The sequence below is a fragment of the Xiphophorus maculatus genome, chromosome 8, assembly GCF_002775205.1.
Source record: "Xiphophorus maculatus strain JP 163 A chromosome 8, X_maculatus-5.0-male, whole genome shotgun sequence".
In the NCBI taxonomy this organism is placed as follows: Eukaryota; Metazoa; Chordata; class Actinopteri; order Cyprinodontiformes; family Poeciliidae; genus Xiphophorus; species Xiphophorus maculatus.
Window position 1 is genome coordinate 13,303,987 of NC_036450.1, and position 17,793 is coordinate 13,321,779.

Genomic DNA, 17,793 nt, shown 5'->3' on the forward strand with positions numbered 1-17,793 from the left:
CCCCCTTTCGGCTGTACTGAGTCTCCAGACAGCAGGCTGAAATCATCCAGAGCAGAGGTGGTGGAGGTGGGGGCGGAGGAGGTGGCGCTGCCCGGTGCTGCGGGTGGTCCGGAGATGAGAGACCCGAGGAGAGAGTCGTCTGCAGTGAGCGGGTCTGGGACGGGTGGCGAGAAACCAAACCAAAGATGGCCACAAGAATGGGATCTAGTTAATAAAATATCTAAATTCTCACTTTGATATGTTTCATAATTTTAAATGCTCGTAAAAGATATAAGCTGTTAAAAGTCCAGTTTATATGCTGTATGTCTAAACGTTTATTGAATCACAAGTGATAATGTGGAACTATGTGGCCACCAGGGGCAGCAGAGAGACAAACTTGGAGAAGGATAAATAAAGAAGCCAGTTTATAAATTCTGTTGATTCATTTGAAGCCAGTTCTTTCACACACATGTCATTTCACCCACTGTTAATATAAAACTATTGATACTTTCACTCTTTCTTTACATAGCGATAAGAAGGTATGCGCTTGATAACATTACTGTTTCTGTTTGCGTTGAATCGAGCTGCAGGTTAACCCTGCTCTGTTTTTAATGCAGTCAGCCCTGAATGATTTTTTGTTTCAGTCTTTTTTGGGTTGAAAAATGTTTAACAGGTAAAAAGACTTGTACCTTTCACAGACTCCACAGACCCTCCAAAAGGATCAGACAATGACAGCAGATCAGGAAGCATGAGTGAAGAAGTGTCAGGAGATTTGAGACCTTCGATCAGCTTCTCTGAAGGCCAGAAAAGAAAAAAAAAGTGAAAAGCTTATGTACAAACATTGTGTTCTTTGTAAGTCAATGTCAAATTCATTCAGACTATACAGAAAGAGATGTAAAATGTGCTTAAGACTGAATCAAATTGGCAGAGTTCAAATGGATGGGTGGATGAATGGATCATTTAGACAATGGGACAGGGAATAAAGTCAACAAATGCCGTATTTTCTGGACTATGGAGCGCACCTCACTATAAGCCGCACCTACAAAGTTTTTTTTAAAACTGGAAATGTACATATATAAGCCACACCGGGCTATAAGCCACTGGTATCTCCGCAGCTCTCGGTTTTCCACAAGGACGCAGCAGAGGGCTGTGTCTTAATAAATCTGCTATTAAGGATGGAGCCCTCCGTCTCCAACACCGAACCATGGATTCGTTCACGACGAGTTTGCGTGCAGCGGCTATCGATCTGGTCTTACTTAAAAGTTGACGACTTTGATCAACTTAAAAGCTGCATCATATGAACTTCTTTGTGTGGTTTCCATGATGAGGGGATATGAGTTTGAAAACATTTCTCCGTCGTGCCTGCTGCTAGCATGTGCTTGTTCTAAATGAAAATTAGCACTTTCTTCTTTGATTTCCAATTTTGACTTCCAATGATTCACTTCCTGCTAACGAGCCCCCTGGTGGTTGAAGAAAAATCCACAGAAAAGCCGCACAGGGCTATAAGCCGCATGGTTCAAGGTGTGAGAAAAAAGTAATGGCTTATAGTCCTAAAAATACGGTACAATATTTGTTTCATTTTTATTCAGATCTAGAAGCTCTTCATCATTATTGTGCTAATGTCTCAGTTGTTGCAGTCAGTTCTCACATATTTATATAAAGATATAAAAAAACATTTTTATTTTCTCATATTTCATTAGAAAAACATGGGCATTTACCTGGAGCATCCGACAGTTCAAGAGTATGGAAAGGATCTGGGACAACCAAAAGAGAGGCTCCTGAGTCCAGAAGAGCAGATGGCCTTTCAGCTAGGAGACAAAGACAGAGAGGTTCAGGTATGGCATGTAATTAAAGATAATGTCCAATTAAATATTCAGATGATTCTGCAAACTGAGACCAATAAAGTGTTGTGTCTCATAGTGCAGTACTGCTTGAAAGATAGAGTCTAAATCACTCATTTTGTCATCATGGTATCCATATGTGTGTAAGATGCAATATCCTTGAGATCAGAATAGCGGCCATGCTTAAAAAAAACATACTAGTTAACAGATTTTATGTAACTCATCTTTTACTTAGATGTGTCCTTTTGTGTAAATATAAACTTCTTATTTGTTTAAAGTTCCCTTTGTTTAATAACAACTAGTACGTCATTAGTATTAGTCTGGATTGCAACCTTTCATAACTTTTCCATTTTGCCACTTAATTATTTTTTGTTTGTTGAGTTTTCTTGTTGTTGAACAAATAAACTTGATCATGTCTTAGCTTGCTTAGAAAAGTAGAATTCTTTTTATAAAATAAAATTTTTGAGCCTGTTGACATAAAGATTTGTGTAAAATTAGAAGTTTCAATAAACAAACTTCACACACAACACCAAATAAATTTGACTTAAATTTTAACACATTTAAACATTGCGACAACTTATTTTTGAGGTGCAAACTTTTGCAAAGTGATTAGTATAGAGTTCTGTTTATAGTTAAGGGAAACATGTGCAGGTTCATAATTTTTTTTCTAGACTCTCATTTTGTATGACTTTTAGTCAAAAACTTTAAGTTCTTGTCTCTAAAGAGCAACTTTACAGCAAAACAAAAACAGTTATGATGACTAAAGCATCTCACATATGCACAGTTAGAATTATAAGCAGGTAGAAAAACTTTGATTTTGTCAATACCAGTTTCTTGAGAAGTGTTTTCCACAGACGAGGCCTGCAGACCTGGAATCAGCTCTTCAGAAGGTGTTACCTCAGAATCTGACACCATGTCTGTTTTTAAAAAATAGTTATCAATCATTGTTTACATCAACAAAAGACAAAAAACTCAGACTAATTCTAACCTTTATTAAATGATATATTTGCTGTCTTTCCACCTCTGTAGCACAATGCATCTTGTCCATGACTAAAGGTGTACGGTAATTAAATCTTAAAAATGTTTGCTAAAAAACAAATCACATTCTACCTGAGGACTTTTTGTCATCAGCTTTGAATTCGTCAGCTGCGAAGTTGGAAAAGTTGTCGTCGTCAAACGGGTTCCATGCTGGCTGTGTGGGAGTGTTGGAGGAACCAGAGGAAGGGACAGTGGCTGCAGCATTGTTCTGGTCCTGAGCAGCATCGCGAAGGCTTGGCTGAACAGAGTCGGCGGTGTTTGGTTGAGATACAAGTGATCTAAAAGAAATAAAAGATTTGTTTTTAAAAACAAATGCAAATCTGCTTCAGCCGTGGTTAAATGCAAAGCTATTTCTGTCAATTCCTGAGGTTTTACAAGTGTACACTAATTCAGGTAAGGCTAATGTGTCTATAAAAAAATGCTCCGATTTCTATATTCCTTTGTCCTTTTAACTTATTTTGAAACGTAAATAAAAAGAATACTTTAGAATTTTATGGAAATATTTTTAAACTAGGTTGCCTTTGTATACTTGCCACAAAGATGAGACAATTTGTGTTTGGTCAAATATTTCTTAAACAGTAGATTTGAGGTTTTATGAAAATGCTGTATATATCAAAAATAACTTGAAATAAATTTGACTGAATTTGTGAGTTTGTGACTGACTAGGAAGATGGTTTGAGTCGTTACCTTTCTAAAAAACCCAGCAGCGAGACTTGCAATGTTTTAATTGAAATAAAAAAAACATAGTCAAATGTAATTAACATTTCTTCTGGCTGAATGTCATTTGTATTTAAAATATGACAACTTTTGTTTTTAGTTACCAGTTTTTGGTGATAAAAATTCAACTAGCAAGACATGTCTGGACCCTTTTGGAATCAATCTGGAATTATTTTGAGCAGTGGTTAAATGAAATAATCATCCACAGAATGATCTTAAAATAAATTTAAGATCTTAAACTCTTAAAATATTTCTAAATTCTTAAAAGTTGCACTCACTGGCTGAGAGCAATGTTTCCATTATCCCCCTGCTGCAGCTGTGTGGAGTCATTTACAGGAGCTGCAGCACCGTTTGATGCTGCATCACTCGGCACACGTTGATGACCTCGGTCCTCAGATGTCTTTGGAGTCTCAGGTGGAGTCTGCTCAATAAACAAAGAGAAATAAATGTGTAATGATCAGAATTATTTTTATTGCATATTTGAATGGACTTTAGAAAAAGGACAGAAGAGGTGAAGGTCAGAGGTTGCTTGGCCTCTTACGATCTGAGCTGATTTTTGGCTGGTCTCAGTGGAAGCAGGCTGACTTGGAACTGGTGTCTCCTGCTGCGCAGCTGCTTCTGGTTGTCCCGGAGACGCCTTGCTCGGAGAGAGTTGAGCCTCCGGCGGCTGAGTCGGACCCGGTTGTTTGCGACGCGCTGGACGCTGAGGTGCGGCAGGGCTAGATGGAGTCTGCGCTACCTGTGGAGGAGCGGCGCTAACCACAGAAGAAGAAGGCGTGGCCTGTTGCTGGGATGTTGGCTGTGCTTGTGGTGCAGCGTCAGCTTTCGCCACTTGTGATGCTGCAGAGGCTGCCGTCTCTGCTCCAGCAGCTGGAGCCGGATGCACAGTCTAATGCACAAATATATGTAACACGATATGATACCACTGAAGAAGAACCAGGCCTTTATACTAAATAACCATGATTTTATCTACATTTTCAGATGGAATAATGAAGACGATTCATCATTTCACAGGAAAAAAATAGAAGAAAGTTTTCCTGAATCATTGTCTGTACCTGCTTCTGTGGAGCAGCAGCCTGATTTGCGTTGGTTTGTGTTTGAATGAACGGCTGAGCTGACGTCTGTGCCTTCTGCGACTGGAGAGCTGCAGCTGGCTGGGAGAGGTCTAAACTGACCCCTGCAGGGTGACAACACAGCACATCACTCAGCAGCATCAATCAGTTTCAATTCTACATATAAACAATCACAGTTTCATACAAAACTTAATTGAATTCACAGTAACATGAATCTTATTAAAATGTTTGAGGCTGAATAATATCAACTAAAAGCTCATAACTCAAACCTGATATCACCTGAAGGAGTGATACAGAATAAAAAGAAGCAGCCACTTAGTTAGACAACTTTAATTTTCCAATCCATCACCATGGGTATTTCATCTGTTCCTATTAAGACCTGCTGCACTCGGCATGTCCAAACACATGCTGTAGGATTCATGCACTTATGTCATTTTTATCAGAAAGTTTTGTTTTTCTGGTGACAGAAACAGAGTAATGGCGGAGTGAAATACCTACCCACAGACTGAGCTGCGGCACCAGAGAGATTAGCTCGCTTGCGTGGAGTGAGGGCAGCAGGCTGGATGGGTAGGATGCCAGCAGCGGGCTGGGTGTGCACGGCTTTGGGCCTCTGACGAGGGGTGATGGAGGTTTCAGTGGTGGGAATTGGATCCGTGAGTCTGACGACAAAAGGAAGCATAATTCCCTTCTTGTTAATCATGGAAAAACACTGTTAAGATAATTATTTAATGAGTATTGGGATACTGACTGTAAGTAATTAGTTCCACAAAATGTGGTGTCACTACAGCTTTAAGGGTATTACAGAGTAATGAGGTCATGCTTGCCTGGGCTTAGTCTGGCTCTTCTTTGCTGCAGCAGCCTCACTCGCTTTGATTGGCTCAGGAAGTGTGGAAGGAATCTGAGAATTCTAGTTTGTGAAGAAAAAAGCAAATATTGAAAAGGAAATGTGCATCAAATTCTGAATGAAATGCACAAAATAAAGCTGAAACGTTGTTGCTGTGTGGAGTCTTGCAGAGATCCTCTAAGATGACTGACTTACTGACCTCATTGGGTTTTTAAGGTCAGTCATAAAAACTAAACAGCACTTAAGACTCCTCAAAAATAAAACTGAAAAAAAAATTATGTTTCAATAAAGTTCAAAATTTAACTTCGCTAATGTTAATCTACAGATCACTGCAGATGGTGTTTATTCTGATGAAAATAGTCTAATCTAAAATTTGTTATTGGCAGAAAATCATCATGATTACCAGAAATAAAGGTATTCTAACATCAGTCTTTGTCTAATTAATATATATAATGTGTTTCACTTGGCTATGGAGATACTGATGTAAAGAAACATTTCAAAAATATTAAAATTTATTGAGTGGATTAAGCAGCTACAATATTTTAGTTTGCTACACTGTTTACTTTTAAATCAGGCAGTAACTTTAAACTGAATCACTTTACATAATCCTGTTTTCCACAGAAGGATGGTGTACTGCCCCCTACCTTCAGTTTTTGTGTAAATAATTATCTACTTCTGTATATATCACATAATGAAAACATGACAACTTACAGATTCACAAAAAGGGTTCTCCTAAAGGGCAAAGATGATTCTGACATCAGAGATGTCTTAAGTCAGTAAAACTCTGCCTTCATCTTGCTACATCTCAAACTTCAGGACCAACTAATCTGGATTTCTACTAAGTTAAAATGAAAAGAGAGTTATCTGCTGTAGGTACCTTGAGATTTTTCTTTGACTAAAAAACAATTATCATATTTATTTGACTATTAACTGGGAATCTCCGTCCTCATTCTCCTGTGGCTTTGTTTTCCTGCCTTTATTATTTTGTGTACTTTGTAAAAAAGTAGGCTAAACAGCCACCTAATTGTGTGTGTGCCACATTGTGCATGTTAGGCCTTGTGTTGACCAGAGCCGCTGTTTTTGTGGGGTACGCACATCCAGCTCATGTGGCATATTTGTGTGGGTCAGGAAGTCACCATAAGGTCTGCGGTGCAACGTTGCTGTTTGTTTCTGTGTGTGAAATGCATCGCATGCATGTGGCTTGTATTTGTGTGGGTTAGGTTTGTCCTGGCTTTGCGCACCACCCGCATGATGCATGTTGGGAATGTGGCTGCGTTTGTGTGGGTCAGGTACAGCAATAGTTTTGTGCGTGCCCTCTGATAATATCCTCCTGCTTTTAACTTTTTTACCTCCACGTTAAAAATCCTGAAATATACCTTTAAGACTGCCATTTCTTTGCATAATTGATCAAATATCTTGGTTACAGAGAGAGACTCACCTTCACGTTCTGAACAGGGCAAGTCCGCTGAGCTAGTTTAAAAGCAAAGTAGGACACCTGATAGATATCCGGTCTTTTGTCAGGATCCGGCTCCAGCATGTAGCCTAACAACACATAATGTAGAAAAATGTTAAATCTCCAAAAATTAAACGATAAAACACAACAAAAAATCTGGACTAAGCAGAGAGCAAAGAATATTATCTGACAGGTACTAACGAATGAGGCAGTGGAGATCGTAAGAGTAACGGGAATTATCTGGAATAGTGAAACTGCCATCACAGATGGCCACCTGGCTTTCACCAAAGGGGAGAGTGAAGAAGCACAACTTGTACAGCAGACAGCCCAGCGCCTGGAGAGAAAAACCACATGCACGCCCAGTGACAGGAGAAAGGAATGGATGAGTCCAGGAACACCAAAAGCTGAGAAAAGATTATTCAATCATTTCATAAAATTAGTGAGACTCGTATTAACTTTGTAGATTTTATTGGTATATTTATGATGGACAATAAACACAATCATATTGTGATTAAGGTATTATTATCACAAAGAATATTCATCCTACTCACCCAGACATCAGCCTTTGTAGTTATAATCTTATTGTTGTAGAGGTTCACCATTTCTGGAGCACGATATGATAAAGTGGTGTACCTAAGACGAAACATTAAAAATAGTAGGAATACCAGATTTTATGTGCCAAAATAAAGCAGAAACTGTAAACACAGGGCTTTGACTATACACAATACAAGTTATATATCACATCAATAAAAAACTGCAGATTCTAGTTGTGAAGATCCCACATTTAGAGTCTGAACAATAAACAAAAAATGTTCATTTAAACATGGTCCCTTTAAAAATATTACAACTTCAAAGTTTTTAATTTGGATTTTCATATGATAGACCAACACTTAGTAGAATATCATTGAGAAGGGAAAGGAAATTATAGTTTTTTGAAATGACTTCAAAACAAAATCTAAAACAATGCAATTTGTATTCAGCCTCATTTGATCTGATACCCAAACATAAAATCCAATGCAAATAATTGCCATTAGAAGTCAATGAATAAATAGTAAATAGTGTCTCAGTTTATTTTATTCTCCATGCCTTTTAAAGGTTGTGTAAAAAACAATTGAGTTACATTGTTTACAATAAGTACTCATAAAAGAAAGCTTGAGATGTTAAAAAGGCACAAACTTTTTGATTTCTTCCTCCACTGCTGTCACGCCTTCGGTCTGTGGGTTTTGGAACTTGTTTGTGGCGCTGCCAAAGTCACACAGCACGTAATGACCTTTGTCATGCAAGAGAATGTTCTCCACCTGTGGATGCGTGGACAATTTTTTCTGTTTTACTCAGAAATCTTCAGAAAAGGCTTTATTGTAGACAGTATAGTGTTTCGAAGCAAAGTACTGATTTGAAGCAGCAATTAACCACCAGGGTAAGATCAGATACGAGGCTTTTATTTTGGTAAGACGGGCATCTGAGATAACATTGAGTAAATTGTACCGATTATCTAGAAGGACCCTGGAATCTACCAACATTCAGCTTGACTGATATAAAGTAAACTAAGCACACACACACAAAAACAAGTACATTTTCTAAACCTGACGAGGAGTGATTGTTAATTTTCTTTCCAGATATAGTACATCTCTTCCAACAACTTGAACCTCTCCAAGTAGTTGAAAATGTTATAATTGTATTACTGCAAATGCTTCATTTTTAACGCAATTTTTCAACATAAAAACTTGAAAAATACTTAGAATGCCATCAGTTATAGTTTTTGGAGAAAAACAGAAATGGGCCTAGAAAACTGTAATAGTTTTATCTTCAAAAGATAAAGTAATCAATCACATTAAACTACTGTCACCTTCACATTACAGCACACAAGGTTGAAGCAACGGTGAAAACAAACCCTTCACAAATTAAGTGAATTTGTTTACATTTCTACAGTGAAAACGTCGTATTTCCATTTTGCTCAAAACTACTGAGAGACTACGATTTAAAATCAATGCAGCTACACGGCTCTAATTGCAGCAGGTGAAGTTATTTCAAGCATGCTAACAAGTTACATTGTCCTCTGCTATTAGACCAATGAAAAATTAAACGAAGCTTCCTCTCACACCAACATACTTATCATTGCTTTTCAAAGGACGTCTCAGCAGGGTGATTCACAGAAGGAGCTGCTGCTGGGTTAACACAATTACACTGGATGTCATCTCCTTCAATATGCAGCACACAGTGGTACATTACAGGGCATTAACATATTACAGTTCAGAGAACCACGATTCACTGTATTTAAGACTTCACTTTGCAAGAAGTGTTTTATTCCAGGGCAGAACTGACACAGGCTCAGGTTTGTGTTAGAATTATTAAATACTTAAAATAAAAACAAGGCTTGTTAGAAAGCAGCTAAAGATTTCACCTTGAGGTCTCTGTGGACGATAGGCGCCTTGCGCTGATGCAGGCGAGATACGGCATCACAGGTGTCACAGAAGATCTGAAGCACCTCGGACTCTGTGAAGCCAGTTTGAAGTCTCTGATTCATCAGATTAACCACCTGCCCTCCTGTAAAATATTATTTGAAAATATAACGAAGCAAACCATAGGATATTTTGCTCTAATACTTAGGCCTGTAACAGTAACAAATTTTGCTGGACAATAAACTGTCCCAGGAATTATTGCGATAAACAAGACTATTTTTAACTGATGTAATGATAATGTCATCATAATGCAAGTTTCTTCTCTTAAACTTTCATTTTGAACCAGATACTCCACACTGGAACTGAAAGACATTTTAAAAATCCAAAATAAAACACAACAATAAAAACAAAAAACAGAAATAATAAGCACACCATAAATAAAATGGATTATGATGTCTCAGTAAACAAACTTGGCAGGCAACGAAGGAAAGGTCCTAAGGTTGGGGGATGAACCAAGTATGGGCTGGACTCAAGGACTAGCTGTCTTTTTATATAAGCTACCTGCTCTACCACTACTTTGTGTGTTTCCCAAACTAGACTGTTAAAAGAATGAGGCTAAATAAAAGGCAGGAAGACTGCAAGAAAAACAAAGAGGACACACAAAACTGGGGTGGAGGTTCTATCAGTAAACATAGCACCATATGAGCCAGATTGGCTTTGTGAAAAACAAATAAATCCAATTATGAATCTTTAAAATTAGTGTTCGCAGATTCTTTCTATCCAATCTCACTGAGCTTGAGCTATTTTGCAAACTGTCAAAATTTTACTGGTAGAGATATAGAGCTAGTATGGACAAACAGTAAAAATCACAGTGAGAAGTTTTCAACAAAATATAAAACTTGTCAGTTTGTGATGGTCTAGAAGCTACAATTCTAATAAAATATGTAAACCTTTTGGTTGTAATGTAATTAAATGTCAAATATGCAAAACCTTTGACAAGGCACTGCATCTGTTTAACCGACATCTAAATCCACAGTTTCTCATTGATAAAGGCATTCCAGCACAACCCTCACCTTTGCAGTAGTCCATCAGTATGAGAACCTCCCATACATCTCGGGATCCCATAGCCGTGATACTGGAGTCCAGATAACCAACAATATTCTTGTGGCCAACAAGGTCTTTCTGCAAGAATAACACAAAAAAAAAATACACCATCATTAATACACTACAATGCACAAAGATTACACCAAAAAACTCAGCAAGAATAAACTGCTTTCTATTGTCTAATATAGGAATATTACTGATGATGTAACATGAAATTATTTTCTGCAAAAGTTGCAGCTTAAGTTGAACTGTCAGTACTTAATGCAATGCAGCTTGAGGCTATTCCCTACAAATGGAGCTGAAATAGGAAGCTGGAATCAGGAATCTATTAAGCAATGAAAGAAATTTCAAGTATTACTGCTGAAGACGAACCACCGTCTTCGTGTGTGAGAAGAGTGATAGTGAGAAGCAAAAGTAAGAAAGCCTATGAGGTTAAGAAAGCAAACATGGGCCAACAACATGTATGATTCCACTGGAAGATTGTGGAGTGATAGGATCTGGCTTGTTTGTAATCTCAGCATCCATTGCTTCCTTCCTTCCTGAGTTCCTCAGCACAAAGAAGACAACGTCTTATGTAGACTCTAAACTCAAAGAAGGCTTTCAGACTTTCCAATATCAACATTCAGTCAAACTTTTTGCCATGACATCAAGGCAATAAAATTCCATAGTGCAGAAGTTAGTGCATGAGAAAACAGAAAACATTTTACCACTGTCAGCCTGAGAGAATAGAAACAAACCAAAAAATAAGACAAAAAATCAAAGATAGTCCTTGTTTTTAGAGGGATACCTAAGATTATCAGACGCCAAATCTAAATAAGGTTTATTGGTAAAATAAGTTTTCATGTGCTATAAAAAATTCCACACAGTTTAAATACTTAACTAATATTACATGGATTTTATCTACCTTCAACATGAAATCCTACTAGTTTCCTTTTGTATTCTGAGGCAGAACATCTCAAAAGCCCTGATTATTGATGGTAATGGTTCGTTCATGTTAGACGGATGGCTGAGTCAAGAAAATCGTCCAAGAAGTTTATGGAAGAGATTGTTAAATGCACAAACAAAGAAAATGATACAAAAAGACAACAAAAGTCCTGAATGTACATAAATATACAGGCGGAGGCAAAGTTTGCAGGTTTAAAGGCAAAGGAGTAAAAAGGAGGAAGGACAGGGTCAAAGGGTGCCACCAGATTCATCAGGTGGTCAAAAATGTTCAATTGAGGTTTCGATTTCCACAACAAGACACCAGAAAGAAACTAAAGTATTTGGGATTCTGTGGAGCAAAGAATCAAATCTGAGATTCTTTGGGGCCATTGGATTAGCGTTAAATCTGGAGGACTTGACGTATGACGTTCAAGCTAAAAAAACCCCGACAACCCACAGGGAAGCATGGCAGTGGCTCAGTGATGTTCTGGCGCCGTTTCACTTTCTATGACTTTGTGTGTCAAAGGCAAAATGGATTCAATTAAGTATCAGGAAATCCAGATTCTCATTCTGTTGTGCAGTTTGTGAGGAAGTCAGTGCTGATCTGAAAGAAAACATTGCGGAAGATACTAGAGAAGCCATCATAGTTGCTTGACTTGAGCTCAATTGAATATCTCTGATTGGATTTGAGCAATATAGCTGTAGTTTACAAAAGCAAGAATATTAATGAACTGGAGGACTTTACCCATGAGGATTGGGATAAAGTTACTGAGGAACGATGGCAGAAGATGTTCGAATCCCATCTGCACTAGGTCATGACATCTAAAAAGACTCCACTAAATGTTGAAGATATTTCGGGTGGAGGGTTTAGATAATTTTGAGACTGTATAAAACAAAAGAAGCTTTTAGAGTTTGATTTGAAGAAAGCACTTGTATGATTAGCTGTTTGGAGCAGCATAAATTGTCCAAGTTTGATTTGTTTATTACAAATAGCTAATAATTTATATGCTTCACCAATATACAAAATTTCAAATGGGTGTTAATTTATTTAAGGGGCAACTGCAGGTATGAACTATACCGGTGTAAATGTAAAAAGAATTTTAAAATGTTCCTACTTCAAAACCACACAAATTCTCAATCCCAGGGTTCCTACTCTTACAGTGAAAGTGCTGCTGTACAGTTTTGCTTCCCCTCTGACAACAAACGCCAGTCAGATGATTCAAGAACGGAAACCACATTTGCTATTAACTCTGAAATAAAAACACCAGATCATTTTTCTTTTATAAATTTGTTTTAAATATTTGTGTTCATACCATGACACCGGTTGTGTTTTTTTTTCTTCTTCAAAATCAAGGTTATCGCAGTCTGAAAATTAAATACCAGTTCATTTTTATTTATCCTGTTTGTACTAAATTCAGCACTTTGCTCTAGGAAGTCATTCTGCATGTGTTTCTCTTTCGAAATACTTTTGCTTTTCCTGTTGCTCTCACGTGTGGTTTTACCAGAACCACAAACAGCAAAGCATGAGAACAAACAATGAAAACGTTTATAAAAAACCACTCACCATAATCTGAATCTCCTGTTTGCACACCTGCAGATCATACTCATTGTTGACGTACATCCTCTTCAGGGCACAACGCACCCCTTGGTTTGTTTTCACCAGGAACACAATAGCAAAGCCACCTAATATAAACGAAAAAGAAGAGTTGTCACAATAACTGTCAACCAGATATGATGACAAGCAGACGGAAATCATTAGCGTTAAATACAGATGTAAAATTCAGAGTAGATTTACAAAGTACTCAACTCCACAATGACACTGCACATCAAAGCTTTCAAACTGCATCTCTGTTCTTAGCAGATGAGCCTTTTTTTTGCCTCATTACATCAAACAACTGCCAGTGTTTGTTCTTTACATCAGAACGAAGGATCAGGACCACATGGTGCTGCCTTATAGCGTTATCTATTAGTCATGTTGTTGCTGGAGGGTTAAAGTAGAGGCCTACAGTGAGGCCCAACCATCTGGTACGGCTCAGGCCGCATTTTCATTCTGCTGAGTTTAGCTGCGACACTCATCAATTTCAGACAACCACAGACAGATACTGCAAATCTGCATGGAGCATCTCAGATGACGGATGAGGATATAAATAAGATTGTGATGCACATAATAAGGTAAACATATACTGTACATTCTGATTAGCTGAGCTGACTCATATCATAAGAACCTTGGAAAATTCTTTTCAAATGCTTGATTAGATGGAGCCCAGACACACTTATCTAAAAACGGAAAATGTGTTTGGTTCATAAAAACAAAAAAAAAAAGAGAAATACAGATCTGAAATGTTTAAGTTAATGATGCCAACTTTATCTCTAGATCACATCTACAATAAACAATTTAGCCAAACAAAATTAATAAAAATAACTATAAAATAGAGGAAAAATCATTTTAAAAACACTACTAAAGGCTTTCATAAAACAACCAAGTTAAATTTAAATTTATGGCCTCAGAAGTAGGAATATGTATTCAGGTGCACAATGTTTGACAGCAGCGAATTTAGTTCATGTTTCCTCTATGCAATTGATTCCTTGAGGGTGCATTAGTTCTTTTCTTGCTTTCCTGCATTTACAAAGACTCAACAATTAAACTACTTGGGGGTGTGGAGGGAGCGTTATCCTTCTAGCTCCAGACAGGCTTCCACAGTCCAGCATCAGCATTTTCACCTCATGACTCTAGGTTGCAATTTGCTTACCGCTGCTTGTTAGAGTGAAAATGACAGTATCTACTGTAAACATTCATTTTGAGAGCATAAAGCAACTGCCTGGCGCCTGCTAGTATCCATCTTTGAACCATAATAGCAGAGTAAAGATAAGAGAAGCGGTGCAGAGCTTTGTTTAGGTACAATAAGTTAACATTTTTGTGATGCCTGTGAGGGAGACATAGTTATGTTTTAGTGGTGTTAAGTGTCTCAAATTGAGAAAAATACAGGCTTTCTGCTCAGGGCGGCAGGGCATGAGGGGCGGCATGGAGCAAACCAAAAATGCTTCTTACTCCCTGAATGATTGTTTTCCATCACCAGATGCAATAATCTGACTGTTAAAGACATAAAGTCATTTTGGTGGGGAGTTAATGTCTGGGTTTTGTTTTGATGAGCCCAGAATGAATCATCTATTATTCAATTTCTTAAATATTTCAGATGAATAAGCTTTTCTTTTATTTTTTTCAGAATTGGGGGCTATCCGGGTTGCAGTTCACAAAAAGCCGCCCCTGATTCTCCAGCTATGACAGGAAAAAAATGAAAGTAAAGAGTTACAAAAAAAAAAAAAAAAAAAGAGTGACCTGAATGACATGATCTGTTCTGTGCACTCTCTGTCTCACCTTCAGCAATGATCTCCTCAACTGTGACCTGGTGCCGCCCGACAGTGAAGGCTCTGCCAATGAAATTTCCTCCGGCGTGGCTGGACCCAGAGCCGCTGCTGCCCCCTCCTCCTCCAGAACCAGGCCCGGAGCTCACCAACTCCCGACGGGAATCAAAGAACTTCCTCATGATGTCGAAATGACAGCAGGGAAGATGTGGTTCTCTTCCCTCTTCACGCTGTGATGTGCTGTGATATATTATATCCCCGGATCCTCGCGTAAACTTATCCAGAGTCTATTCTGGTGCCTCAAAAATATGCAAGTAATACCTCCTTCACTTGTGGTGATGATGTGAGATTCTTTTAGGGGAAATTTCCCATTTGCTTGCCAACACAAGCCAGCTGGTGATAACTATAGAGCGGCTAGCAGTTATGTAAGTGTATTACACCGCCCAGGAGGTTAAAGCATCTCCGGAAAAGTGCTGCTTTTACCAGCCGGCCAGCTGTTCATGGTCGGCTGCGGCTGCTGAGGAAAAATAGGTCCATCTCCATCTCGTCCAGCCGTTACCAAGCTAGCTAAGTGCTAGCTGCTGAGGCGCTATGACATTTCGTGTAAGGTTATCCAGGTTATCCTCTGAAGAAAATGTCTTCAAACGCGGTGTATCCTTCGAGTAACTGCGACAGCGCTGCCCAGAAAGCTGTTTCCATCCTTCAGGAAAGTGCAGTGACGGTTTGTTGCCTCATAGCTTACTGTCTGTGGGGCTATTTAATTTCTTCCATTTGTGTGTGTGTGTGTGTGTGTATATATATATATATATATATATATATATAAGTAAATATATATATATATATATATATAAAAACTATATGGTTTCCGTTCGCTGACGCCTTCAGCGCAGGGCAGCCCCCAAAAAGCGTCGAGGTGATTGGAGACGAGTCTCCGTCCGCTGCAAGTGTGTTTTAGCGTCTGTCATCCGGACCAACTGAGGTTTCGACACAGCCGTCTAATCTCTGCAACCACAGCAATCTTTGGCTGCCAGCATTATCGCAACATCCTAGCTGTTGCTGTTGACGCACACGGTGACTTGTGGGTACTGTAGTTCAGAGAGCCCCGTCGCCCTTTCGTGCTTGTGCGCTGCCGTGTGAGGTCATTTGCTGCGTCCACGTCACGTGGAGATATTCACTGTGGGATCATGGAACAACAAGCCCCCCAGGTGTTCATGTACAAATACCTGCCCTATATTTCTAGATTGATAATGACATGATGAAAAATAATATATTTCATTAAATGCATTCATGTTTTCTAGACATTTCTTTATTTTTATTATTACTTACTATCAGGGGTGGTAGGTAGATTTACTTAAGTAATTTTTTGGGAAAAAAAAGGCATACATACTTTAAGGAGTAATTTTAATACACTATACTTTTGAATTTTTCTTGAGTATGCAGTATTGCTACTCTTATTTCTGGATAAATTACCCAGTATGTGTAACTTCACTGAATAAAGAACAAACATGTTTTTGTAAAACCAAAATGCCCCAGACACAGACACAAACCAACATTTTACATTTAAGTGACAATTCTTCTTTAAGCTTTGTAGTTCTAATGTTTTGTTTGTTTTTCTTTTCATTTTCTTAGCCTGTTGTACCATTTTATAGATCTAGAAGAGACATTAAGCATTCTAACATAAATATACATTAGCCTGCATGCTTGCTGTAAATATTAGTTTAATATCTTTTATATCAAAACATTAGATATGGGAAAGTGTTTATTCTGCCTATATGTCTTAACATTTTTAGATATTAAGTCAAATATTCTGATCAGTTAGTTAGTACACAAAAAAGCCTTTGTGCAAAATACGTTTTCACTTTTATTTAAGTAAAAATATTGTAGTAGTTGCATATACTTCATACTTTGTTGACTATTTATTTAAGTTGTCTGTCAGTGAGAGAGATGCTGACCAATTTTGGAGTCCAATTCATAAGATGACAATAAAGACTATCCTGTTGTAATGATAACTGCTATGCTTTCATCTGTGAAACTCTTAGTTACTTCATTTAAATAAAAATCCAATACTATTAAAAAAGTCTTCAATATTGTGATCACTCTGTTGATGATAGTATTTCTGTTAATGATGTTTGTCATGCCTTGCAAAACATAATAATACATTTTCAATCCATCGTCCAAAAAAAGGAAAGAGTGTGGCACAACTCTGAATTTACCATGAAATGGTTTTCCACCTAAGTTGAAAAACCAGCTGAAGAGACCATTGTTCAGATAAACAACCAAGAGGCCGACTGTACTTGTGAAGGAGATTTACAAAGCCACAGCTTGGATACATAAATCTGCCAACAGGGCAATTAAGTGAGCACTAAGCAAATCTGACCTTCCTGTTCTGGGACTGCTGCATCTGTGGAGATCAGTGTACAACAATGGATTCTTTATAAAATTAAGAAAATTACAAACAACCCGGAGCATCGTTTTTATGAAATTGTTATGCAACAACTGAGCCAGATGCTTCTTCAGATGCGTTGTAAAGCAGACCGCCACAAGATTCTTCCTGCCCAGTCATCAGCATCTACAACAACTTTAAAAACATTGTGTAATATTACAATAACTTTTAATTTGCCGTTGAGAGTAATCACATATTTCTTTTATTTGAACTGAATTGTAGACGTGCAACCTTATCAGCTGCAAGTTTTTTGAAACGTACAGCTGTAATTGCAGAGAAAGATATTTCTACAGGGCATTGACTTGGAGGGAGGTCTACAATTGCACGCCACAACTTCAGAAGTAAATCCAGAACAATTCTGAAACCATGCTCTTTTTTTACTATTTACTATGTTTTGTCAGTCTGTCTCGTAAAACCCCTGCAAAATTCTTTTTTGTTGTTTAAACATGACTATAGGAAAAATATTGAGAACACTTTTACTTAGACACGATGTAAAATGGAACAGGAATGCACTCACCTATTACTTTATAGTTAGCAGCCTCCACATCCCAAACTACCTCTTACATTTGTGTCATAGCTGCTCTCATTACATGTTTTACAGGCTGGTTGGTCTTA

General features: G+C 38.0%; 1 protein-coding gene across 3 annotated transcripts in view; it reads right to left on the minus strand.

Moving 5' to 3' along the window:
- Window positions 1–15,954, minus strand: part of LOC102221429 (AP2-associated protein kinase 1-like) — a 28,255-nt gene extending 12,301 nt beyond the window's left edge. The window contains exons 1-18 of one of the 3 annotated variants that reach the window (XM_023337702.1): window positions 14,749–15,954; window positions 12,937–13,055; window positions 10,418–10,526; window positions 9,347–9,489; window positions 8,122–8,243; window positions 7,497–7,578; window positions 7,147–7,279; window positions 6,931–7,034; window positions 5,473–5,555; window positions 5,147–5,307; window positions 4,631–4,752; window positions 4,117–4,464; window positions 3,854–3,996; window positions 2,931–3,136; window positions 2,648–2,737; window positions 1,698–1,787; window positions 669–773; window positions 2–154 (exon numbers count right to left, since the gene is read on the minus strand). In XM_023337702.1, coding sequence (XP_023193470.1) covers window positions 2–154; window positions 669–773; window positions 1,698–1,787; window positions 2,648–2,737; window positions 2,931–3,136; window positions 3,854–3,996; window positions 4,117–4,464; window positions 4,631–4,752; window positions 5,147–5,307; window positions 5,473–5,555; window positions 6,931–7,034; window positions 7,147–7,279; window positions 7,497–7,578; window positions 8,122–8,243; window positions 9,347–9,489; window positions 10,418–10,526; window positions 12,937–13,055; window positions 14,749–14,917 — 2,482 coding nt within the window. In that variant the 5' untranslated portion in view covers window positions 14,918–15,954. The remainder of the gene's footprint in view (window position 1; window positions 155–668; window positions 774–1,697; window positions 1,788–2,647; window positions 2,738–2,930; window positions 3,137–3,853; window positions 3,997–4,116; window positions 4,465–4,630; window positions 4,753–5,146; window positions 5,308–5,472; window positions 5,556–6,930; window positions 7,035–7,146; window positions 7,280–7,496; window positions 7,579–8,121; window positions 8,244–9,346; window positions 9,490–10,417; window positions 10,527–12,936; window positions 13,056–14,748) is intronic. The other 2 variants (XM_023337701.1, XM_005814679.2) reach the window with 2 other exon arrangements.
- Between the last annotated feature and the right edge of the window lie 1,839 nt (window positions 15,955–17,793).